Source organism: Tachyglossus aculeatus, chromosome X1 (genome assembly GCF_015852505.1).
Source record: "Tachyglossus aculeatus isolate mTacAcu1 chromosome X1, mTacAcu1.pri, whole genome shotgun sequence".
In the NCBI taxonomy this organism is placed as follows: domain Eukaryota; kingdom Metazoa; phylum Chordata; class Mammalia; order Monotremata; family Tachyglossidae; genus Tachyglossus; species Tachyglossus aculeatus.
In genome coordinates this window covers 67,733,965-67,759,907 of record NC_052101.1, presented here as the reverse complement: position 1 = coordinate 67,759,907, position 25,943 = coordinate 67,733,965, and the positions used below count along the sequence as shown (strand labels likewise).

The window sequence follows — 25,943 nt, the reverse complement described above, 5'->3', positions numbered from 1 at the left end:
AAGTACGATAAGACGAAGTTGGTAGACTGTGTCTGACGATTATCTTGTACAGTGCTTACACATAGTAAGCGCTCAAAAAAATACCACTATCATTTTATTATTAACACAGAGCTATGTCCTGACACATCAATCTTTCAATCAATCAATAGTATTTATTGAATGCTTACTGTGTGCGAAGTACTGTACTAATAGCTTGGGAAAGTATAATTATAATAGAGTTGGTAGGCACAATCTCTGCCCACAAGCAGCTAACAATCTGCAGGAGGAGACAGAACCTAAAATAAATTACAGAGAGTAGAAATGGTAGAGCATAAGGATATTTACACAGGTGCTGTGGGGCTGGAGAGAGTAACCAAGTCTAAAGTAAATGCAAGTTTTACAAGCCTACCCCTGAAAACACTACATATAACCAAAGGTTTTCACTGGCAACACAGAATTTAAAGCAGTCACTAAATTCTGCTATTTATGCAGCACATTGTCCAATCATATAAAGAGACAGAAAGCAGAATCAGAAAGGTCAGCATGGCCTTCTGAAAACTGTAAGACCAAATAATAATAATAATGGGGCATCAAGCTCCACACCAAGTCCTCGGTATGCAGGCATGTAATGTTCTATTCGGCTGTGAAGCCTAGACGTATTACAGAAGACAAACCCAATTCCTGGAGCAGTTTATCTAAGAACCATACTCAAAGTCAAATGGTAGGAGAAGATTTCCATGTCACTAACATTGAAGGACTGCTCACAGCATCAAAACTTCTCTGGGTGTGACGTGAAATGAATGGATGGCAGTAGGATGCTCAAGCAGCTGCTGTATAGGAAATGTAAAGGGGACACATGCAGGATCAAAGGGCAAAAAACTATTCAAAGACATGGCAAAGCCCAGTCCCAAAATCCAGCATAAGAGTTGACTGTTGGGTGACTGCTATAGTATACAGACCAGTCCGGTGGGCTGAAATCAGGAGAGGGTTTTTTTTATTTTGATGTTATTACACACTTACTATGTGCTAGGCACCGTTCTAGGTACTGGGGTAGATACAAAGTAATCAGGTTGGACACAGTCCACGTCCCATATGGGGCTCACAGTCTTCATCCCAATTTTATAGATGAGGGAACTGAGGCAGAGATAAGTGAAATGACTTGCCTGAGGTCACATAGCAGACAAATGGCAGATTAGAACCTTGGATTAGAACCCAGGTCCTTCTGACTCCCAAACTGGTGCTCTATCCACTAGGCCATGGAGAGCAGCATGGCTTAGTGAATAGAGCACGGGCCTGGGAATCAGAAGGACCTGGGTTCTAATCCCAGCTCTGCCACTTGTGTGACCCTAGGCAAGTCACTTCACTGCTCTCTGCCTCAGTTTCCTCATCTGTAAAATGGGGATTGAGACTGTGAGCCCCATGAGGATTTATGTTGGATTTATGTTGCCAACTTGTACTTCCCAAGCGCTTAGTACAGTGCTCTGCACACAGTAAGCACTCAATAAATATGATTGAATGAATGAATGAATGAATGAATGAGGGACGTGGACTGTGTCCAACCCAATTTGCTTGTATCTACCCCAGCGCTTAGTACAGTGTCTGTCAAACACTAAGCACTTAACAAATACCATTATTATCATTATTAGTAATAATGATAATAATAATAATTGTTAAGCACTTACCATGTGCCAAACACTGTTCTGAGCACTGGAGTAGATACTAGCTAATAAATTGGACACAGTCCCTGTCCCATGTGGGACTCACAATCTCACAATCTCAGTCCCCACTTTACAGATGAGGTAACTGAGGCCGAGAGAAGTGAAGTGACTTGCCTAGGGTCACACAGCACATAAGTGGCAGAGCTGGTCTTAGAACCCATGACCTTCTGATTCCCAGGCCTGTGCACTTGTGGTTGACCACTTTTAATGTCAGTTCCTGGTGCAATTGAGTCCTGGCTCTGCCACTTTCTGCTATGTAACCTTGGGCAAATCACTTCACTTCTCCGTACCTCAATTTCCTCATTTGTAAAATGGGAATTCAATACCTGTTCTCCTTCCTACTGAGACTGGGAGCCCTATATGGGACAAAGTCTGTGTCCGACCTGATTACCATGTATATCTACCCCAGTGCTTAGTAGAATGCTTGGTACATAGTAAATGTTTAAAATATTAATTCATTCAATCATATTTATTGAGTGCTTACTGTGTGCAGAGTTGTCATAATAATACTTATCATTGTTGTTCTTCTTGTTATCTGAATGATGGAAAAATCCAGGAAACATCCCCTTAGCTGACCTCTCCATATGAACTAGAATTATTTTCCATTATGTGTTTCAAAAACCTGTGCTCATCTACTAAATAAGGTTACATATTAACTTTATTTTCAAGTGAAATTCTTTCAGTTCCTGCTATTTTTATTTCTTGGGCCCGGTTTATTCCATATTTATTTTTATAATTTCTTTATCCCTATGTGATTCAGCTAAGGGAGATGCTAATGTTAGGAGCTAATGTAGGGAAGTTAATTATTGGACACCATCCACAATGTTTATCAAATTTTAACTCGGTTTCCTCAAAGCAGTTAAATACCTTGTGATCTATCAGCCTCGAATTCCACCTTTACTGAAAATTGCAGGGACATACTAATAGGTGTGCTGAATAGGTCACTGTTAGATAATCCTAAAGCCTAACCTATTTATTGAAGTTCAAATTCTGTTGTATTTTGCTTAGAACAGTGCTCTACACAGTAAACACTCAATAAATACCACTGCTTGATTGGTCACTAAAACTTGCTCATAGTCTAGTCTCTCTCGGGCCAGGAACTTCCTCCCCCTTCATATACAACAGACCTCTACTCTCCTCATCTTCAAAGCCCTACTAAAATCGTGTCTCTTCCAAGAGATCTTTCCTGACTAAGCCCTCATTTCCCATATTTGTCAATCAATCAATCATATTTATTGAGCGCTTACTGTGTGCAGAGCACTGTATTAAGCGCTTGGGAAGTACAAGTTGGCAACATATAGAGACAGTCCCTACCCAACAGTGGGCTCACAGTCTAAAAGGGGGAGACAGAGAACAAAACCAAACATATTAACAAAATAAAATAAATAGAATAGATATGTACAAGTAAAATAAATAGAGTAATAAATATGTACAGACATATATACATATATACAGGTGCTGTGGGGAAGGGAAGAGGGTTAGACGGTGGGGATGGAGAGGGGGACGAGGGGGAGAGGAAGGAGGGGGCTCAGTCTGGGAAAGCCTCCTGGAGGAGGTGAGCTCTCAGTAGGGCTTTGAAGGGAGGAAGAGAGCTAGCTTGGCAGATGGGCAGAGGGAGGGCATTCCAGGCCAGGGGGATGACGTGGGCCGGGGGTCGACGGCGGGACAAGCGAGAACGAGGCACGGTGAGGAGATTAGCGGCAGAGGAGCGGAGGGTGCGGGCTGGGCTGTAGAGGGAGAGAAGGGAGGTGAGGTAGGAGGGGGCGAGGTGATGGAGAGCCTTGAAGCCCAGGGTGAGGAGTTTCTGCCTGATGCGCAGATTGATTGGTAGCCACTGGAGATTTTTGAGGAGGGGAGTAACATGCCCAGAACGTTTCCGGACAAAGACAATCCGGGCAGCAGCATGAAGTATGGATTGAAGTGGGGAGAGACATGAGGATGGGAGATCAGAGAGAAGGCTGATGCAGTAGTCCAGACGGGATAGGATGAGAGCTTGAAGGAGCAGGGTAGCGGTTTGGATGGAGAGGAAAGGGCGGATCTTGGCAATGTTGCGGCGCTGAGACCGGCAGGTTTTGGTGACGGCTTAGATGTGAGGGGTGAACGAGAGAGCGGAGTCGAGGATGACACCAAGGTTGCGGGCTTGTGAGACGGGAAGGATGGTAGTGCCATCAACTGTGATGGGAAAGTCAGGGAGAGGGCAGGGTTTGGGAGGGAAGACAAGGAGTTCAGTCTTGGACATGTTGAGTTTTAAGTGGCAGGCAGACATCCAGATGGAGATGTCCTGAAGGCAGGAGGAGATGCGAGCCTGGAGGGAGGGGGAGAGAGCAGGGGCAGAGATGTAGCTCTGGGTGTCATCAGCGTAGAGATAGTTGAAGCCGTAGGAGCGAATGAGGTCACCACGGGAGTGAGTGTAGATCGAGAACAGAAGGGGACCAAGAACTGAACCTTGGGGAACCCCCACAGTAAGGGAATGGGAGGGGGAGGAGGAGCCTGCAAAAGAGACTGAGAATGAACAACTGGAGAGATAAGAGGAGCACCAGGAGAGTACGGAGTCTGTGAAGCCAAGGTTGGATAGCGTGTTGAGGAGAAGGGGGTGGTCCACAGTGTCGAAGGCAGCTGAGAGGTCGAGGAGGATTAGGATAGAGTATGAGCCGTTGGATTTGGCAAGCAGGAGGTCATTGGTGACCTTTGAGAGGGCAGTTTCCGTGGAATGTAGGGGACAGAAGCCAGACTGGAGGGGGTCGAGGAGAGAGTTGGTGTTGAGGAATTCGAGGCAGCGTGTGACAACTTGTTCAAGGAGTTTGGAAAGGAATGGTAGGAGGGATATGGGGCGACAACTAGAAGGTGAGGTGGGGTCAAGGGAGGGTTTTTTTAGGATGGGAGAGACATGGGCATGTTTGAAGGCAGAGGGGAAGGAACCAGTGGAGAGTGAGCGGTTGAAGATGGGAAGTTAAGGAGGGGAGAAGGGATGGAGTGAGAGATTTCATGAGATGAGAGGGAATGGGGTCAGAAGCACAGGTGGCCGGAGTAGCATTTGAGAGGAGGGAGGAGAGCTCCTCTGAGGATACTGCTGGGAAGGATGGGAGAGTAGCAGAGAGTGTTGAGAGCCCGGGGGTTGGAGAAGTGGGGCGGAGTTACTTTGGGGAGGTCGGTCCTTCCTTCTGGGCCACCTAAGGCTCTGTGGTCTATACCCTCTAAGTACGTTGATACTCACCCCACTCCCAGGTCCACAGCACTTATGTACATATGCTTATACTTGATTGACTGCTTCCCTTACCTAGAATTTCTTTTAATATCTGTCTCTTCCACTATGGTACTGTACTCTTCCAAGTGTAGTACACCATGCACCCAGAAATCACCCAATAATTACCAATGAAAGATTGAAACTTTTAAATTGACTGACATCCAAGTAAAATGCTTTCACACACTTTCAGAGCCCCACTTTCAGGTATTTAACGAGGACTTACTGTGTGCAGAGCACTGTACTAAGCACTTGGGAGAGGACACTACAACAAAGTTGGCAGACACATTCCCTGCCCACAAGAAGTTGGTATAGTATGAGGAAAAGAACTGACACTTTCCCAAACTACTAATGTGCTGCAACCTTGACCTTGAGGAGCCACCTCTAGAAGTGTAAAGCACAGATGCAGCTTTCAGTCTGCGTAGGATGCAGTGGTGTGAGTTTAAAATCGGGGCCCCCAGAAAAGGGGAGAATGCCTTTCCTGCCTTTCCCACCTTTCCCCATCCTGAGCAAATCACCGCACTGATTTGCCCTCCAAAATGTCCAGGAAACACAAAGGAGGAGATTAGAGATGGGGTACATTTAGATCAGAGGCATGGGGAATAGGGTGGAATTTGTTAGTTTGAGGAACCTCCCTTACGATGGGAGCTGCATGGGTTGGATTTATAGCTCAAATGGGGTAGCTAATAGTGTCAATTTTTAACATTAACACGTCTCCCCGAAATTTCAGCCAAATTATCAGCAGAATTGACACATTAGAGGTTCCACAAAGTAATTCTGACCACAAATGTCCAGGAATGAAACCCCTCCAAAGGACACCCAGTGGAGAAAGATGACTAACAGCATGGCAGAGTGGAAAGTGCACAGGCTTGGAAGTCAAAGGACCTGGGCTCTAATCCTGGATCTGCCAGTTGCTTACTGAGTGACGTTGGGCAACTCACTTAACTTCTCTGTGCCTCAGTTCTCCTGTTCACCCTCCTACTTAGACTGTGAGCCCCATATGGGACAGGGACTGTGTCCAACCTAATTAGCTTGTATCTACTCCAGTGTTTGGAGCAGTGTTTGACACATAGTAAGTGCTTAACAAATACTTAGCAAAAACTCCTCACTCTCGGCTTCAAGGCTCTCCATCACCTAGCCCCCCTCTACCTCACCTTCCTTCTCTCCTTCTATAGCCCAGCCCACACACTCGGCTCCTCTGCCACTAACGTCCCCACTGTGCCTTGTTCTCGCCTGTGCCACAGTTGACCCCTGACCCACGTCCTACCTCTGGCCTGGAATGCTCTCCCTCCACACATCTGCCAAACTAGCTCTCTTCTCCCTTCAAAGCCCTACTGAGAGCTCACCTCCTCCAGGAGGCCTTCCCAGACTGAGCCCCCCTTTTTTTCCTCTCCTCCTCCTCCTCCCCTTCCCATCTCCTCCCCTCTCTACCTCTGCCCTACCCCTTCCCCACAGCACTTGTATATATTTATACATATTTATTACTCTATTTTATTTGTACATATTTATTACTCTATTTTATTTGTACATATTTATTACTCTATTTTATTAATGATGTATATATAGCTATAATTATATTTATTCTGATGGTATTGATGCCTGTCTACTTGTTTTGTTCTGTTGTCTGTCTCCCCCTTCTAGACTGTGGGTCCGTTGTTGGGTAGGGACCATCTCTATATGTTGACAATTTGTACTTCCCAAGAGCTTAGTACAGTGCTCTGCACACAGTAAGCGCTCAATAAATACGATTGAATGAATGAATGAAATACCACTAAACAAAAACAGTCATCTACTAGATTATAAGCAACTTGAAAGCAGGGATTGTCTCTACTAATTCAATTGCACTCTACCAAATTCTCTGTAGAGTGCTCTGCACACAGTAGGTGCTCTATAAATAATTTTAATTAACTGATTGACAACCATTCCATCCTCTTGACCAGCTTCTTAATTACAAGACTCTAAGGCTTTTTAGAGACTTACTTATTTTTATAGGGGTACTATACCAAACCAGTGGTTTAAAGCAGAAGGTTTCAACCAAGGTTACAAAGAATCCAGAGTGTCTCAAAATATTTTAGGGGGAAGTAGAGTGTTCTTCTGATTCACTGGCAGTGAGCCACATCTTAAAGGTTACATACAGGCACTAGGACAGTGGCAATAGCATTTCCCACCACTGCTGAACTGACTTCTTGAGATAGCTCCCTGAAAGGAACAAAGCAAGGAGGGGCACCAGACTTTGGAAACATGAACTCCAGGGAGCTGATGGCAGAGGCAGCAGCAAGAGCTGTTTCTCTTTTAGCCTGCTCCACTCTGTTCAGCTCTGTGACTACATCTCTGAATGTATGAGTAGGGAAATGTGTGAGGGCTTGGTGGTGAGCGAGCAAGATGAAGGGGAGAATGAGGGTGAGGAAGGACTGAACTGAAAAATAGCACAGCCTAGTGGAAAGAGCATGAGTCTAGGTTCCAATCCGGGCTCTGCCAATTACCTGCTACTTAACCTTAGGCAAGTCACTTAACTTCTGGATGCCTCTATTTACTCTTCTGTAATACGGAAATTAGATATCTGTTTTCTGTCCCCCTTAGACTGTCAATCATATTTATTAAGCGCTTACTGTTTGCAGAGTACTGTGCTAAGTGCTTGGGAAAGTACAATCAACAATAGTGACAATCCGTGCCCACAACAAGCGCACAGTCTGGGGGTGGGGTGGGGGGGTGGGGGGGAGACAGACATCAATACAAATAAACAAAATTACATATTTATACATAGGTGCTGTGTGGCTGGGAGGGAGGGAAGAGCAAAGGAAGCAAGTCAGGGTGACACAGAAGGAAGTGGGAGATGAGGAAAAGTGGGCTTAGTCTGGGAAGGCCTCTTGGAGGAGATATGTCTTCAATAAGGCTTTCAAGCGGGGGAGAGTAGTTGTCTGGTGGATTTGAGGGAGGGCATTTCAGGACAGAGGTAGGATGTGGGCCAGGTGTCAACAGCGAGACAGGCGAGATCAAGGCACAGTGAGAAGGACCAGAGGACTTAAGTATGCGGGCTGGGTTGTAGAAGGAGGGAAGTGAGGTGAGGTAGGAAGGGGCAAGGTGATTGAGTACTTTAAAGCCAATGGTGAGGAGTTTTTGTTTGATACAGAGGTGGATAGGAAACCACAGGAGATTTTTGAGGAGGGGGGGTGACATTTCCTGAATGTTCCTGTAGAAAGATGATCCAGACAGCAGAGTGAAGAATGGACTGGAGTGGGGAGAGGGAGGAGATTGGGAGGTCAGCAAGGAGACTGATGCAGTAATCTAGGCGGGATAGGATGAGTGATTGTATTAACGTGTTAGCAGTTTGGATGGAGAGGAAAGGGCGGATTTTAGCGATTTTAAGAGACTTGCCCAAGGTCACACAGCAGACACGTGGCGGAGTTGGGATTAGAACCCATGACCTTCTGACTCCCAGGCCCGTGATCTACCGACTACGCTATGCTGCTTCCTTCTGTGTCAACCTCACACCTGGATTTGCACCCTTTATTCGCCCCACTATCAGCCCCACAGCACTTGTATACATATCCGTAATTTATTTATATAAATGTCTGTCTTCCCCTGTAGACTTTAAGCTCATTGTGGGCAGGGAACGTGTCTACCAACTCTGTTACACTGTACTCCCCCAAGTGCTTAGTACAGTGTTCTGTACACAGCAGGTGCTCAATAAATACGATTGATTGATTGATTGATTGATAACTTCTAGGTATTTGATTCCATTACTGACATTCCTGTCTTTTCTAGTCCAGATCACAATTAATCTCTTCCATAACACTACTTTAATGTCATTTCCCCTAGCAAAGCCAAATGGAAAAATAGGTGCCATCATTGTTGCTATTTAGTCGTTCGGACAAAAAGACCCATTGTTTGAGGGTTTGTTTTTTTTTTTTTAAAAAGGAAATTACCTCAATTCTCTGGTTGGCTTTGCCATTGGAAAACTAGTCCAGGTGTTGGGATCAACCTCCTGTTCCAGGACGTGAACCTCAACTTTTCTCAGCTTGGACAAGTTGTGATAGAAAAAAACTGAAGGAAAAGGAGGTGGAAGAAATGAAATATTTTACAAGAAATGAAGACTCTCTGATAGAGTTGTAAAGAAAGGAAAGAAACATTTTGTGATTTAATTTTTTGAAATTTGTGGATCCAAAAGAAAGTAGCTTAAAATCTACAGTCTGTAGAGAAAAGATAAAATGCTTCAGAATATAAAAGCCATAAACAACTAAAATTACATCACAAAAATTGGTGAAAACGGTGACCAAAGGTGAAATATGCCCAGGATAAAATGTACTTAGAAAAACTAAAAGGCTAACAAGTCACAAATTAAGTAATGACCACGATAACCACTCATTGATATTAACGTAAAAGTAGAACAAATCATTAAATGTAGGAAACAATATGAAACAAGAGAAAATAGAGGTTAACCACAGATATTTCCATGCCCTGTGCCTGTGGATTTTTATCTTATGGGATTCCGTGGCTACTAAGTTATTCTTAAGCCTGTCAACTGAAAGAAGACAAATAATTTTTACACACGGATGCTAGAGAGAGGTCCCTCATCAAAGAATAGAAGGATCAAAAGAAAAAATGGCTCAAATATATTCTCACCAGTGTGTCATACTTGAATTTATAAGAGAAATAACCAGAAATATATCCTAGCAGGAAAGAAACCATGTTGAAAAAATGACTTCTTAACAGTGCTTCCGAAGTAGCCCGGCAGAAAGAGTTGGTTTCCACTTCCTATCAGCATGATTGATCTATATCTGTGTAACTAACCAATCAGCATTTAAATGAAATGAAAAATATAGGTACTGGAAGGGAGGAAGGAATGGAGAAACAGACCTATCAGAGTAAAGGTGATAATTTCCCTAGAGCCTTATCAAACTATCAAAGGACAGGTACTGTCCTACTTTTTTTCAGTTTATCATTCATCAGCCTAGATCTTTCCGAGAACACTAATAAGAATAATCATATACTTCTGCTTTAAAAAAAAAAAAGCAAACGGGGGTGAAATCAAGAATATCTCGAGACACAGAACTGGAATTTGTTGTGAAAGAAACAGAAGAAATCAACTCCCATTACTGGAGCAAGCAATTTATAAAAACACAACAAATTGTTTTAAATGTCTTGTATAAGTTTATCACTTTGCATCCCTACTGAGCATGGTGTTCAGTCAGTTGGCCAACGTTTATTGAGCAATCATTGTATTTAAAGCTGTGAGAAGTTGATGGCACAGGCACTGCTCTCAAGAAGCATACAATCTGATCCAAATAAATACAAATGAGTCCCAAAGATGGATTGAGGGTTCCCAAATGCATAACTAGAGAGGCACCAATCCACTTGGAACTGGGTAGGAGGTGACCAAAAATGGAGCTACCAAGATGGTGATCTGCAACTTCCTCCCACTTCATGTTAAAATTCAAATTCAAATTTTCCCGTCATATTAAAAGCCTTATTAAAATCACATCTCCTGCAAGAGGCCTTCCCCAGGTAAACCCTTATTTCCTCTACTCTCTCTCTCTCTCATCTGTGTCATCCTTGCAGTTGAATTTGTACCATTTATTCACTCCACCCTCAGCCCCACAACACTTATGTACATATCCTTATACTCTCCTGCTTTCCCTATCAGTAATTTACTTTAATGTCTGTCTTCCCCACTAAATTGTAAGCTCCTTGAGGAAGGGATCATATCCAACAAATCTACTGTACTGTACTGTACTCTCTCAAGCACTTAGTACAATGTTCTGCATGCAGTAAGCATTCAATAAATACCACTGATTGATTGACTTTGATATATTCTTTTTAGTTGCCCTGCTTCCAGCAGGCTGAACCTCCCCAGTCCGGCCCTGAAATCTAGTCAGGGTTCCAGGATTGAGCTGGGGTTTCAGATGTCCCTGCTGGGTTCATTTCATACTGACCCATCCATCGATCCTGGAAGAAGTTTTGAGATTGAGGTAGAGGTTCTCTCCTTGGATGAGCCCCAGAGCACAACTTTGACTCTGGGGGCAAACCAGGGGCTCCTCTCACCAATGATAAGTTTCAGGGCTTAGGTATTATTATTATTATTATTATCATTATCATTGTCATTTGTATGATGAAGATGAAGGGACTCTTTGAGCCTACTCTGTCTCTGGCAGACTGTAAGCTCATTATAGGCAGGAAATGTGTCTGTTATATATTGTACTCTCCCAAGTGCGTAGTCCAGTACTCTGCACACAGTAAGTGTTCAATAAATATGACTGACTGGCAGGGCCTTTTAGGGCCTCTGGAGCTATTTAGGAACTTTTCACACCCCCATTTGGAGCAAGAGGATAGATGCCACATAGCCTCAATACTTTGCCTCGAGGTGGCCCCAAGTGCTCAAAATGATAGGGTGGAATACGTATAACTGTCCTTCAATACATGTAAAGTTAAACCTAGAGTTAAAAAGTTAAAAAAAGCTATGTGAAGTCCAGAAGGTAGGTGAAACTGGAGGAAAGAAATAAGGAAATAAAGAAAAGAAATAGAAAAGGAGCAGTGAAATAAAATCATTCTAAGAGCCAAATAGCAATTGGGGGGATAGCTCTTGGGGATGATTCTACTAAACTATGGCACTTTTCACTTCTGGGAACAGGAAATATTCCCACCCAAACTATTTTTACTCCCTGAGCAAAGGAACCTTCAGCTACCTTGTTTCAGTAGTTTCCATGACCTGCTTGTCCATTCCTTCAAGGACTGCTGATGAAATGTGCCATTATCCATAGTTTTTTCCAACTGTTCTGAGCCTCCTGCATCTGAATTCAAAGAAGGGAGCAGAAGCAGCTGGAAGAGAGAAACCAGAGTGGCATAGTCCAGCAGCAACCTTTGGAAGAACCAATCAAATTGGCCTGTAGTGTTAACCCAATTGGTACTAGGCTCCTCAGATATGAAGGGTCAGGACTAATGGATGGGTCTTCATAAAGGAAACCTCCAAGAAAAAAATTCAAAAGGTTATAATGGCATTTCAGAAGGCTATACCTCTTCCTGTGTCCAAATGAATCAATCCCCTAATGTAGTGATTTGGTAAAGGACCTTTTTTCAGTGTTCGGCAGAAACTAAGATTCTGAAGAATATGAACATAGTGAAAAAAAAGGCTTCCTTCTTCATTCTTCTGTATGAACCAACATGTTCTGACTACGTTTTAACCTAGCATGACTTTGCCTCGTGTTTCTAAACTGTTGCATAATATAATACTGCATAATGAGTGCCATCTCCCAATTTAGATGGGGTCAGGATGTCTCCAGGGAATTTACATAAAGTTTTCTTATGGTATTAATTATGCACTTACTGTTTGTCAAGCAATGTTCTAAGCACTGGGATAGATACAAGATAATCTTGTTGGACACAGTCCCTGTCCCACATAGGGCTCACAGTCTAAACTGGAGGAAGGAGGATTTAGTCCTCATTTTATAGATGAGGTAACTGAGGCACAGAAAAGTTGTGACTTGCCAAAGGTCATGCAGCAGACATGTGGTATTGTTGGGATTAGAACCCATGTCCTCTGACTCCCGGGCCCATGCTCTATCCACTAGGCCGTGCTGCTTTTCATGATTCATCTACATGTTCTATAAAAAGTAATGGGCTTTAGCGGGGGGCAGTGAAATATGCTGCTAAAATGAGTATATGATGATCATTTCCCCTAAGTCTGACACAGGAAAAAAGGTCACTTTTTCCAATGCCTCAATATCTGTAGAATGTCTTGAGATGCTCCTATTCTCTAATATTACAACTTAGATTTCATTAATGTGATAGAAAAGTAAATGCTCACATTATTCCAAAGAGGTATGACTATATAGCGTACATAAGTACACTACCAACCCCTTTTCCTCAGGTAAACAGAGATAAGTAATTTGAGGAAAATATAGAAACTGCTATAGAAATGGGAGAACAAGAGAAATCCAACTTGGGGCAAGCAGAATGAAAATGTAAGGATGCAGTATTTAATGTATTTATTTGGGAAAAAGATCTCATACAATAAGGTATTGAAAAGGGATGAAATTAAATATCACTTTATACTCTTCTGATACCATTTTCTGTTGGATAAAGCTGGGAAGTCAGCAAGGTACATAGAAGTTATTGATTGTAGAGAAACAGAGTTATAATGAAAAGATTCATGGAAAGGCATAGGAAGAAGAGAGTTGAAATTTTGGAAGAGAGGAGCCCTGGATGTCATTAAATAACAGGAGGGAGAGTTTAATGTGAATCCTAAAATGTAAATAACTTTTAGTCACCATCAGCTGTTGGGTAAGCCTCCATGTCTTGGTCAACCTTAAAATTAAAGAACTCAGAGTAAGGGCCCCTGGCCATGAGAGAGAATCAATCAATGGAATTTATTTAATGCTTACTGTGTGCAGAGCATTGTACTAAGCACTTGGGAGACTACAACATAACAGAGTTGAAAGATATATTCCCTGCCCACAAGGAGCTTACATTCTAAGGAAAAGTTTACAGAATAGAGGAATATTGCAGCAATAGATTATCTAGAGTTGTTTTTAATGAAAATAAATACTTTTACCACTCTGCAGCTATCACATTAGCTGAGTCTTATAGTCAGGGTCTGAAAGGAATTAGGCTAGGCTTGAAAGAATCAGGAAGTCAGCAACTAAGAAATATAAAAAATATGAAAATACAATCCACAACACTAATTCCATTTTTTAAAAGTAATGTATGACCTCTGGCATCATTTGTATAATCATCATATGTGAAAGTGATGGTAAAATTCCTATATAAGTTGGTGCATTTTTCAGAGCTGATAGGTATATTGAATCCTCATGCAAGGCTGTTAAAAGTATACATGGTAAAGACAAATATATGCACATAAGCTGTCAAACAGAGAAAATGATTGTTTAGCATTCATTCCCATTAAATAATTATGGTATGTGAAATGGATTTCAAGCCATCTAGATTGTGTTGTAAAGCTGTTGAATTCAATTAAACAAAGAACAAATACCTGAAGTGTCACAAATATGCCGTTTTCTTGTTGAATCTTGCTGAGGTGCGCTACGTCTGTAGACAATGTGAGGTTTATTGTGTTCTTCTTCATATTCATGTTCATCAATTGATAACAATGGCTCTATAAAATAATCCCCATCATGATATCTGAATGTGCCTAGCTGAGAATGAAGTAGAAAGTAACAAACTTAAACTACACACCAAATGGAAAGAAAAGCAGCAATTAGTACAGAATACATAGGTGACCATTTAATATTCATTCATTCATTCAATCGCATTTATTGAGCACTTACTATGTGCATAGCACTGTACTAAGCGCTTGGGATAATGCAATTTAATACGAACCAGTTCCCATGTTACTTACCTATGTTTACAACATTTGCAAATGGAAATAGAGCAGTCAGCAGTAGCTTAGTAGCACACTTCTCTATATCTGACTTAAAACTAAACTATGGGTAAACTTAACCATTCATGGGGATTACATTTGTTAATGACTGCAAAACAGCAAATAGCAAACAAATCCCGGCTCTGCCAACTGTCAGCTGTGTGGTTTTGGGCAAGTCACTTAGCTTCTCTGTGCCTCGGTTATCTCATCTGTAAAATAGGGATTAAAACTGTGAGCTCCCCGGGACAACCTGATCACCTTGTAACCTCCCCAGCGCTTAGAACAGTGCTTTGCACAAATACCATCATTCTTCTTCTTATTATTATTATACAAATAGGGTTAGATTATTACCAATGCTGCAAGTAAAAAAAAAAAAATTCTAACCGGAGTGCTGGTAACTGTCTCTCCCCCTGCTACTCCAGTGACAAGTGGGATTTAATCTTGTTATGGGCAGGGAACATGTACACTAATTTTGTTGCAGTGTACTCTCCCAAGTGCTTAGTACAGTACTCTGCACATAGTAAGCACTCAATAAATACCATTGATTGACTGATTTTAGTGGGGAAAAGGAGGGTTGGCCACCCGAGGTGGCAAGAGAGCTTCCTGGGGGTGGCAGTAGGGGAAGGGGAATGAAGCCGGTCAGCCAGGCTTCATCAGGCCATGAAGAAGACACCAGGCATCAGGCCAGGCCCTTGGTGCAGAGCAAACTGGGAGAGACAGGACTGAGGCTGTTGGTAACCAAAGAGATGGCAGGGGCAAGGGGTGGGGCAAAGCCACCCTATGGACCACTCAGGCCCAAATGGGCAAGGGTGATGCTCAACACCACCCTGAAACACCCATTCTGAGGTTTGTTCTTGCTAGAGCCAAGTTGCACCTGCTTTCGACTTACTTTCAGCATTGGTTAGTATAGCGATCAAGTTCTGTGACTCCCTCCTAGTATTGGTTTCTGTGTCTCCCAGTCACTGCTGCATTCAGAACCCTACAAACAAATCTTCTCTCCTCATGTTGATGGGGCCCCTGGCAATATCAGAGAAACACTGACTTCTTGGGCAGTAGAGCGTCCATTGACATTAAGAATTGATCCTATCTTTAAAAATAGGGTTAATTCCTTGTTCACCAATTTGTGAGTTGTTCATGATGCAAAACAAAATAAATGAGCACAGAAGTCACGGTGAATAGCAAATTTCATGAACTGGAAATCTACTGATAGGTGTAACTATAAGCATTCTCTAATTAACCCATCTTTTTCCTGTCTGTAAACTCCTTGAAACCAAGAATAGTGTCTCTTACTTATTTGTCACTCCCCAGAGTGTTTAGTCAGTGCTTTAAAGGAATTCAGTATGTAATACATCTTAGTGACTGACTCAGGAAAATGGAATGCAGAAGAGGAAATAATTTACCAAATTATGTCAAAGAGTTAATGTACCTTTTCTGAATAGCCAGGAATGAGTTGAATAAGTTATTCTGTAGAGTCACTGGCACAGTACCTAGATTAGGTGGATGCTTAATATTAAAAGCTAAGAGTGATAATGAATTCAATTTTAGACAGGGTTTTTTTGTGGTGTGTGTGTGTGTTGTATGTGTGTGTGTTGTATGTGTGTGTTCCGAATGAGAAAGATGTTCCTCTAATATGAGGTTGATGTTTTCAATAGTCAGATTTTATCTCAAAATTGAACCCCTTATCTTCCCTTCTAATCCGTCACCTCTTCCTAACTTTTCCATCACTGTTGATCATACCATCAGCCTCTCCATTCCACAGGTTGACAACCTTGGTGTCATCTTTTCCTCCTTTCTTTCATTTGCTTCCCATATTCATTTTGTCTTTGAATTTCATTCTGACTCTAAGTTCTACCAGTTCTTCCTTTATAATATTCTACAGAGCCACATGTTCCTCTCCACCCTAACAACCACTCTCCAGGTACATCTGGCTGGATTCCTCTTTAAGCACTTGGCCAGGCACTGTACTAAGTGCTTGAGGTGAACACAAGATAATCAGGTTAGACCCAGTCCCTCTCTCACATTGGGCTAAGAGTCTAAATTGGAAAGGATTTAATCCCCATTTCACAGATGAAGTAACTGACACACAAAGAAATTAAGTGGTTTGCCCAAGGTCACATAGCAGATAAGTGGCTGAGCCAGAGATAAGTGACTTCCTTCTTGATCTCTCTGCCTCTGTCCACTCCTTCCACCCTGGCCACTTCAGTCTCTTTTACATACAGCTGCACACGATTGGAGCTATGTCGTTCTCCTTAAAATCCTCCAATGATTCCCTATTGCTTCTCATAGAAAATAAAAAAACCCTTGACTACCAAGCTGCAAGACTCTTTATCAGCTAGCTCCCTCTTACCTATCAGCTCTCTTCTCCCATTGCAAAACCATTCATTCATTCATTCAATCATATTTATTGAGCGCTTACTGTGTGCAGAGCACTGTACTAAGTGCTTGGGAAGTACAAGTTGGCAACATATAGAGACGGACCCTACAACAGTGGGTTCACAGTCTAGAAAGACTGTATTATGGATGAGGAGTGTATTTCCATAATACACAAACCAGTTTGTGTTCTTCACTGAACCCAAGCTAACCTCCTATTGGTCCCTTTCTCTCAACTTGCCCTCCTTTCCCAAATCTGAAATGTTATATCCCAACCAGCTTTGCAAACCAAGTTTCTCCCCTTCTTCAAAACTCTCTTTGAGAGTCATCTCTTCCACAAGGCATTACCCAATTAATCTCCTTTCCCTTTCTATCTCACCTTCTCATCACCCGCCTCAGCATTCATGTATTCTTATTTTTTTATTCACATGTCTATTATTCTTATAATTAAAAAAATAATAATGATATTTGTTAAACATTTACTATGCGTCAAGCACTGTTCTAAGCACTGGGGTAGATAGAAGGTAATCGGGTTGTCCCATGTGGGACTCACAGTTTTAATCCCGATTTTACAGATGAGGTAACTGAAGCACAGAGAAGTTAAGTGGTTTGCCCAAAGTCACACAGCTGATAAGGGGCAGAGCCAGGATTAGAACTCATGACCTCTGACTCCCAAGCCCTTGCTCCTTTCACTAAGCCACAACATCTATTCTCTCACTCTTAACTACGGTATATTCGATATATGTCTACTGCCTTCCCCATTAGATTATAAACTCATCAAGGGCTGGGTTCACATCTTCCATTTCTTTTGCATACTCCTCAAGCACCTAGTGTTGTGAACAAAGGAGTACTTAATAAAGAGGGTTGGTATTGACACGGGCCAGACCATGTTTTATGTTTGTGTATGTGACTGAATAGACTGCTGTACAATCAACAGTGCAACCACACTGTGCACATGCAAAGATAGTGCTCTCTTTGATGGGAAGTGAGACTGGCAGTTTTTAGTGTATCTTTCTTGATTTTTCTCCCTTTGGATGAGGAGTGTACTTCCATAAAGGGATGCTCCATCAGAGTGTAATCAAATGGTACCGTCAATGCTTCAGCAACTACGCAACCATGATGGACTGCCTATTTTTGTATGATTTTAGTTTAGAGTTGAAGAGGGTGAGTCTACAATTAATAAATCATTTGTTTTTCCAGTAGTAGTAATGAGCACCTACTACTTCTCTCTCCTTCTCTGCAATCTCACATTTCTTCCTGACTTCGGGGCATCTCTATTTGTATATCTCATAGGCAACTCAAACTTAACATATTCAAAACAGAACTCATCTTCCCACCTAAATCCTCTCATCCCCCTGACTTGGTCATCCCTATTGACAACAACACCATTCTTTCTGTCTCACAAGCCTGCAACTTTGGCATTATTTTCAACTCATCTCTCTGCTTCAACCCACATATTCAGTCTGTCACCCCTTCCTTTCCATTCCAACTGCTTCCGTGCTCATCCAAGCACTTTTCATACCCTGCCTTGACTACTGCATCAACCTCCTTGCTGACCTCCCTGCCTCCAGTTACTCCCCTCTCCAGTCCTTGCTGAAGCCTGGGTCATTTTTCTACAGCATTTCTCTGAGCTCATCTCCCCCCTCTTCAAAAACCTCTAAATGATGCCCAGCCATCTCTGCAACAAACTGAAACACTTCACCTTCTGATTTAAATAACTCAATCAACCTCTCTGCTACCTATCCTTTCTCCTCTCCCACAACAAACCAGTTCTCAAGCTTTGCTCCTCTAACACCAACTTATCATTCTTTGATCTAGTCTCTCTCACTATCCATCTCTTGCTTACACCCTCCTTCCTGCCTGGAATTCCTTCCCCCTTCATATCCGACAGACCACCACTCATCACTTCAAAACTCTACTAAAATCATATCTTTCCTGGAAGCCTTCCCTAACTAACCTCTCATTTCCCTACCCTTATTCTCTCTCCCTTTTGGTTCATCTGTGTACTTTCATTCATACCCAACCACTTTCATACTCATCTCAACCCTATCCTCAGAGTATTTGTGCACATACCTTTATATTCCCCTCTCTGTAATTTATTTTGCTGTCTGTGTCCCCCACTAGAGTGTAAGCTCCTTGTAGGCAGGGAAGGAATCATGTCTACCAACTGAACTGTACTCTTCCAAGCACTTAGTACAGTACTCCACACACAGTAAACCCTCAATAAATACCATCGATTGACTGATTGATTGATTGCAACAAACTTCTTTAAGACAGGGTGTGTCTACCTATTCTACTATAGTCTCCCAAGAGCTTAGTACCGAGTTCTGGACACAGTAAAAGTCTCAATAAATATCACTGACAGATTGATTAGCAACATACCAGACTAAGAGCTCAGAAAAGTAACAACAGAAGCAAAATATACATTTGCAATCTAATGATTAACCATTAAATGCCAAGCAATTGTAAATGTACTATCAATAGTGTGTTCGACTCCTCAAGAACCTCCAGTGATTGCCCATCCACCTCTGCATCAAACAGAAACTCTTTCCATTGGATTTAAAACACTCAATCACCTTGCTCCCTCCTACCTCACCTCTCTACTCTTCTACTATAATTCAGCCCTCACACTTCCCTCCTCTAAAGCTAATCTTCTCACTGTAACTTGATCTCTTCCATCTTGCCACTGACCTCTGGCCCACCTCCTGCATCTGTCCTGGAACCCCCCCCCCCCACAACCATTTCATATCTGACAGATAATTACTCTCCTCCCACCACTTCAAAGCCATACTGAAGGCACATCTCCAAGAGGCCTTCCCTGACTAAGCCCTCTTTTCCTTTCCTTCAACTCCTTCTTGTGTTGCCCTGACTTGCTCCCTTTATTCATCCCCCCACAGTACTTATGTACTATGTGTAATTTACTTATTTATTTATATTCATTTCTGTCTCACCCTCTAGACTCGAAGCTCGTTGTGGGTAGGGAATGTGTCAGTTACATTGCTATATTGTACTCTCCCAAATGCTTAGTACAGTGCTCTGCACACAGTAAGCATTCAATAAAGTGTTAAGAGCCCAGGCTTGGGAGTCAAAGGTCATGGGTTCTAATCCCGGCTTCGCCACATGTCTGCTGTGTGACCTTGGGCAAGTCACTTAACTTCTCTGAGCCTCAGTTACCTCATCTGTAAAATCGGGATTAGGACTGTGAGCCCCACGTGGGACAACCTGATCACCTTGTATCTCCCCAATGCTTAGAACAGTGCTTTGCACATAGTATGCACTTAAATGCCATCATTATTATAAATATGATTGACTGACTGACTGGTGATCTACATCTCTGCCCCTGCTCTCTCCCCCTCCCTCCAGGCTCGCATCCCCTCCTGCCTTCAGGACATCTCCATCTGGATGTCTGCCCGCCACCTAAAACTCAACATGTCCAAGACTGAACTCCTTGTCTTCCCTCCCAAACCCCGCCCTCTCCCTGTCTTTCCCATCACTGTTGATGGCACTACCATCCTTCTCGTCTCACAAGCCTGCAGCCTTGGTGTCATCCTCGACTCCGCTCTCTCATTCACTCCTCACATCCAAGCCATCACCAAAACCTGCCGGTCTCAGCTTCGCAACATTACCAAGATCCGCCCTTTCCTCTCCATCCAAACTGCTACCCTGCTCATTCAAGCTCTCATCCTATGCTGTCTGGAGTACTGCATCAGCCTTCTCTCCGATCTCCCATCCTCGTGTCTCTCCCCACTTCAATCCATACTTCATGCTGCTGCCCGGATTGTCTTTGTCCAGAAATGCTCTGAGAATGCTACTCCCCTCCTCAAAAATCTCCAGTGGCTACCAATCAATCTGCACATCAGGCAGAAACTCCTCACCCTGGGCTTCAAGGCTCTCCATCACCTCGCCCCCTCCTACCTCATCTCCCTTCTCTCCTTCTACAGCCCACCCCGCACTCTCGGCTCCTCTACCGCTAATCTCCTCACTGTGCCTCGTTCTCGCCTGTCCCGCCATCGACCCCCGGCCCACGTCATCCCCCTGGCCTGGAATGCCCTCCCTCTGCCCATCCGCCAAGCTAGCTCTCTTCCTCCCTTCAAGGCCCTACTGAGAGCTCACCTCCTCCAGGAGGCCTTCCCAGACTGAGCCCCCTCCTTCCTCTCCCCCTCACCCCCCTCTCCATCCCCACCATCTTACCTCCTTCCCTTCCCCACAGCATCTGTATATATGTATATATGTTTGTACATATTTATTACTCTATTTATTTATTTTACTTGTACATATCTATTGTATTTATTTTATTTTGTTAATATGTTTGGTTTTGTTCTCTGTCTCCCCCTTCTAGACTGTGAGCCCACTGTTGGGTAGGGACTGTCTCTATATGTTGCCAACTTGTACTTCCAAGCGCTTAGCACAGTGCTCTGCACACAGTAAGCACTCAATAAATACGATTGATTGATTGATTGGTGAGCCCTCACACTTAAGGTTATCCTATCAATCAATCAATCAATCGTATTTATTGAGCGCTTACTGTGTGCAGAGCACTGTACTAAGCACTTGGGAAGTACAAGTTGGCAACATATAGAGACAGTGCCTACCCAACAGTGGGCTCACAGTCTAAAAGGGGGAGACAGAGAACAAAACCAAACATATTAACAAAATAAAATAAATAGAATAGATATGTACAAGTAAAATAAATAAGAGTAATAAATATGTACAAACATATATACATATATACAGGTGCTGTGGGGACAGGAAGGAGGTAAGATGTGGGGGATGGAGAGGGGGATGAGGGGGAGAGGAAGGAAGGGGCTCAGTCTGGGAAGGCCTCCTGGAGGAGGTGAGCTCTAAGTAGGGCCTTGAAGGGAGGATGAGAGCTAGCTTGGCGGATGGGCAGAGGAAGGGCTTTCCAGGCCCGGGGGATGACGTGGGCCTGGGGTCGATGGCGGGACAGGCGAGAACGAGGCACAGTGAGGAGATTAGCGGCAGAGGAGTGGAGGGTGTGGGCTGGGCTGTAGAAGGAGAGAAGGGAGGTGAGGTAGGAGGGGGCGAGGTGATGGAGAGCCTTGAAGCCCAGGGTGAGGAGCTTCTGCCTGATGCGCAGATTGATTGGTAGCCACTGGAGACTTTTGAGGAGGGGAGTAACATTCTCAGAGCATTTCTGGGCAAAGACAATCCGGGCAGCAGCATGAAATATGGATTACAGTGGGGAGAGACACGAGGATGGGAGATCAGAGAGAAGGCTGATGCAGTACTCCAGACAGCATAGGATGAGAGCTTGAACGAGCAGGGTAGCGGTTTGGATGGAGAGGAAAGGGCGGATCTTGGCAATGTTGCAAAGCTGAGACCGGCAGGTTTTGGTGATGGCTTGGATGTGAGGAGTGAATGAGAGAGCGGAGTCGAGGATGACACCAAGGTTGCGGGCTTGTGAGACGAGAAGGATGGTAGTGCCGTCCACAGTGATGGGAAAGTCAGGGAGAGGGCAGGGTTTGGGAGGGAAGACAAGGAGTTCAGTCTTGGACATGTTGAGTTTTAGGTGGCGGGCAGACATCCAGATGGAGATGTCCTGAAGGCAGGAGGAGATGCGAGCCTGGAGGGAGGGGGAGAGAGCAGGGGCAGAGATGTAGATTTGGGTGTCATCAGCATAGAGATGATAGTTGAAGCCGTGATAGTTGAAGCCGTGGGAGCGAATGAGGTCACCAAGGGAGTGAGTGTAGATCGAGAACAGAAGGGGACCAAGAACTGAACCTTGGGGAACTCCCACAGTAAGGGGATGGGAGGGGGAGGAGGAGCCTGCAAAAGAGACTGAGAATGAACGACCGGAGAGATAAGAGGAGAACCAGGAGAGGATGGAGTCTGTGAAGCCAAGGTTGGATAGCGTGTTGAAGAGAAGGGGGTGGTCCACAGTGTCGAAGGCAGCTGAGAGGTCGAGGAGGATTAGGATAGAGTATGAGCCGTTGGATTTGGCAAGCAGGAGGTCACTGGTGACCTTTGAGAGGGCAGTTTCCATGGAATGTAGGGGACAGAAGCCAGACTGGAGGGGGTCGAGGAGAGAGTTGGTGTTGAGGAATTCGAGGCAGCGCATATAGACAACTCGTTCAAGGAGTTTGGAAAGGAATGGTAGGAGGGAGATGGGGTGATAACTAGAAGGTGAGGTGGGGTCAAGAGAGGGTTTTTTTGGATGGGAGAGACATGGGCATGTTTGAAGGCAGAGGGGAAGGAACCAGTGGAGAGTGAGCGGTTGAAGATGGAAGTTAAGGAGGGGAGAAGGGACGGAGCAAGAGATTTCATGAGATGAGAGGGAATGGGGTCAGTAGCACAGGTGGCCGGAGTAGCACTTGAGAGGAGGGAGGAGAGCTCCTCTGAGGATATCCTATGACCAACAGCAGACTGTAAAATAGCTGGCTGGAGTTAGAGGGGTAGCCTATGGCTATGGAACAGAATGTCTCTGTGGCACAGAAGATACTCCTGTGCCCTCATCTGCTTCATGCACTCTTTTTGAATGTGGTACTCACATAAAGGATTGGTGGTAGAAGGGAGGGATTTTGATACTTAATAAAACCACTGGAAATGCATTTCTAAACAAACTTGGTCATGCCCCAGGAATTGACATGAACTGTACATTACATGCAATAGAAAAAGTCATTGTCTGCATACTTGGAGAAGGGGAAACAAAATGAGATCTACATGTGCTAATCCACACATGGAAATCTGGTTGGTTTTACCCACATTTGCAGGAGAATGGAACAAGGCTAACTCCCTCTTCCCCCTCTGTGGGGACAGGAGCCTCCAGTAAGTCTCCCAAACAAATCGGGCCCTTCCTGTGAATCACAAATCCTCAACCAAGATTCAGAAAGCACATTCACCCCAGATATTCACCTCCCCAGAAAGTTGAAGCCTCTTAGGCCCAGAAGACTCCCTAGGGGCTTTCTTGCAAATTTCTGTCTTTGTCTAAATTTGCAGGTGAATGGGACAAATCCAATTGGCTCTCCCCTTCCCCTAGCAATGGAGGGTGGAGGAGCTCTCAGACAGTCACTCCACCCCCACCCCCTGAAGGCTTGTCAACTGAGGACAAAGGCAGTCTTGCCATTAGTTAATGGCCAAGACTGAATAAAACCCATAAATGCTGGGTAGCACTCCATTTTCCTTGCTGTCCCTTTTTTTTAATCCCTATTCCAAACCGTGAAATATCCAAATCACTTTTGTGATCTACATGACTCTCTCTACTCTCTCCGAGAAGCAGCGTGGTTTGGGCTTGGTGGAAAGAGCCCGGGCTTGGGAGTCCGAGGATGTGGGTTCTAATCCCGGCTCCTCCACTTATCAGCTGTGTGACCTTGAGTAACCACTTAACTTCTCTGTGCTTCAGTGACCTCATCTGTAAAATGGGAATTAAGACTGTGAGCTCCACGTGGGACAACCTGATTACCTTGCATCTACCCCAGCTCTTAGAACAGTGCTTGGCACATAGTAATCGCTTAACAAATACCATAATTATTACTATTATTACTGCAGTCTTGGAACACCCACTGTCTGTGAAGAAAAAACATGAGTTTAGTTCTTATTTGCGTTACTCGTTTTTCAGTACTTATTGCTCACTGCAGTAGAAAAGATGTAAAAGTCCCATTTCCTTCCTCCCTGGGTGTTTACTGGTAAATGCGACTGTAGCGCAAACGAACAACTGTACTCTAGTCTCACTCGGCTCCAATAATAAACGATCGCCTGACATTGTAACCACCTTAAACTCCCGTCTAAGTCTCTCCCGGAATGGTGAGGCATGGGCTTCTTAAGACCGTCCCTTCTCTTCGCCGTCGTGGATGGGGACTAGGGAGAGGGCGAAGTGGGGTGTGCTGTTGTGAATTTTAATTTGCACCCGCGTGTTTATGTGTGCCTGCCTAAAGGGGAATCGGGGTGCTTTGAGGCTCTGCCTTTTCCTGCCTTCCACCCCTTTACCCCGCCTACCCCTAGTAGGGCACCACAGTTGTAGTCTCTGTTTTGCTTGCGGGTCCCCGGGCGCCGATGACTCACCCGCCCCCACCCCGCTCTAAATCCCGTCTCCGCCCACCCAACTCAATCACAACAACGCACTCCGGGGGCTGCAGCTCGGGGCGCTACTGGGCCAGCTCCTAAACTGCTGGGGGTCTGGGGGGCCTGGGTTCTTCTCTCCCCCCACTCCCCCCACCCCCACCTCCCTCGGATGCTAGGAGAAGGTAACTCTCCGTCCAGGGAATACCTGCACGGGCGAGCCCCTGGGCTACCGAGCCGTCCGGGTAAGTATGAGGAGCCCCTCTCTGGAGGGAAGTGAAGCGGGGTGGAGTGGGCTGTTGGTAGCCGAGCTGCAGCTCCCGGCAGTGCTAAACTGTTCGAGGAGAGTCCGAACAGCGTACTGCGTGCACTGCCGTGGGAACTTGCGACACCAGGGAGTTTTCTGCGTCACTAAATGTACTGCAGTCAGCCTTGGGTCTGTGGCCTCTTTGTCATTCTTGAAGCCCAGCTCAGGCCGACCTTTGAAGGCCCCATGCAATGTGTGCGTGTCTGTGTGTTGGGGGGTGGGGTGGCATAAACAGACTTCGAAAAGTGCGTAGTTGCCCGTGGTGGGAACTACAGATCTCTCCTTTTCGTAGTGAAACTTTGAGTCCCATCTCCTCTAGGATGCTCGACCCCTATGTCATCCCCAGAAAAGGATTTGGTTTACCCCCTTATGTTAATTTAACTCTTCTCGCCTCTCCCCACAACCGACTGTTTGGGGATGGGGGAGAGTAGGGAGAGGGGAGGTACGGTCCCGCCCAGCTGGGGTCTTTCCTTCCACCTTAAACGGGGCCGGAAAATATTAGGGTCCGCCCCGCAGCCAAAATTTGACCTCCCCCTGCCTGCTGGGCCCCTCCTCTCCTTCTTCCCTTCCGCGCCTCCTTCTCCGCCCGCCGTGACCCCACCTCCTCGCTTCCGGTCCCTTGGTGATCGCAGCTCAACTTTAGTTGTGCCGCTTAATCCTCCAGGAGCAGCAGCGGGGAAGTGGGGAGCACCGGGGTGTAGAAAGAGTACATGGTCCCTCCTGATTAATAGAACACATTGAATCTACAGCTGATTGCTAGGCTCCCCTTCCTACCCCTCTTTCTCCTTCCCACCCCCTTTTCCTCGTGATTTTCCCCACTCTTCTAGGAGACATTCGAGTTATCCACCACCCACCCTCAAGGTGCAAAGACGGTAACCCGGCGAGCCCGCGAGCCCCTCTCAGTTCTGCAAATTCCTCCCTGTTAGATTCTGGCCTGGGTAG

The 25,943-nt window shown here is 44.6% G+C and overlaps 1 protein-coding gene and 1 long non-coding RNA gene across 2 annotated transcripts in view; one reads left to right on the top strand and one right to left on the bottom strand.

The window, feature by feature from the left end:
- Window positions 1-25,943, bottom strand: part of ADAMTS9 (ADAM metallopeptidase with thrombospondin type 1 motif 9) — a 180,059-nt gene that overhangs the window by 152,439 nt on the left and 1,677 nt on the right. Inside the window, exon 3 of the mRNA XM_038772003.1 lies at window positions 13,922-14,084. Coding sequence (XP_038627931.1) covers window positions 13,922-14,084 — 163 coding nt within the window. The remainder of the gene's footprint in view (window positions 1-13,921; window positions 14,085-25,943) is intronic.
- LOC119950060 overlaps window positions 24,781-25,943 on the top strand; it is a 289,948-nt gene continuing 288,785 nt past the window's right edge. Inside the window, exon 1 of the long non-coding RNA XR_005457332.1 lies at window positions 24,781-24,939. This is a non-coding gene — a long non-coding RNA (uncharacterized LOC119950060). The remainder of the gene's footprint in view (window positions 24,940-25,943) is intronic.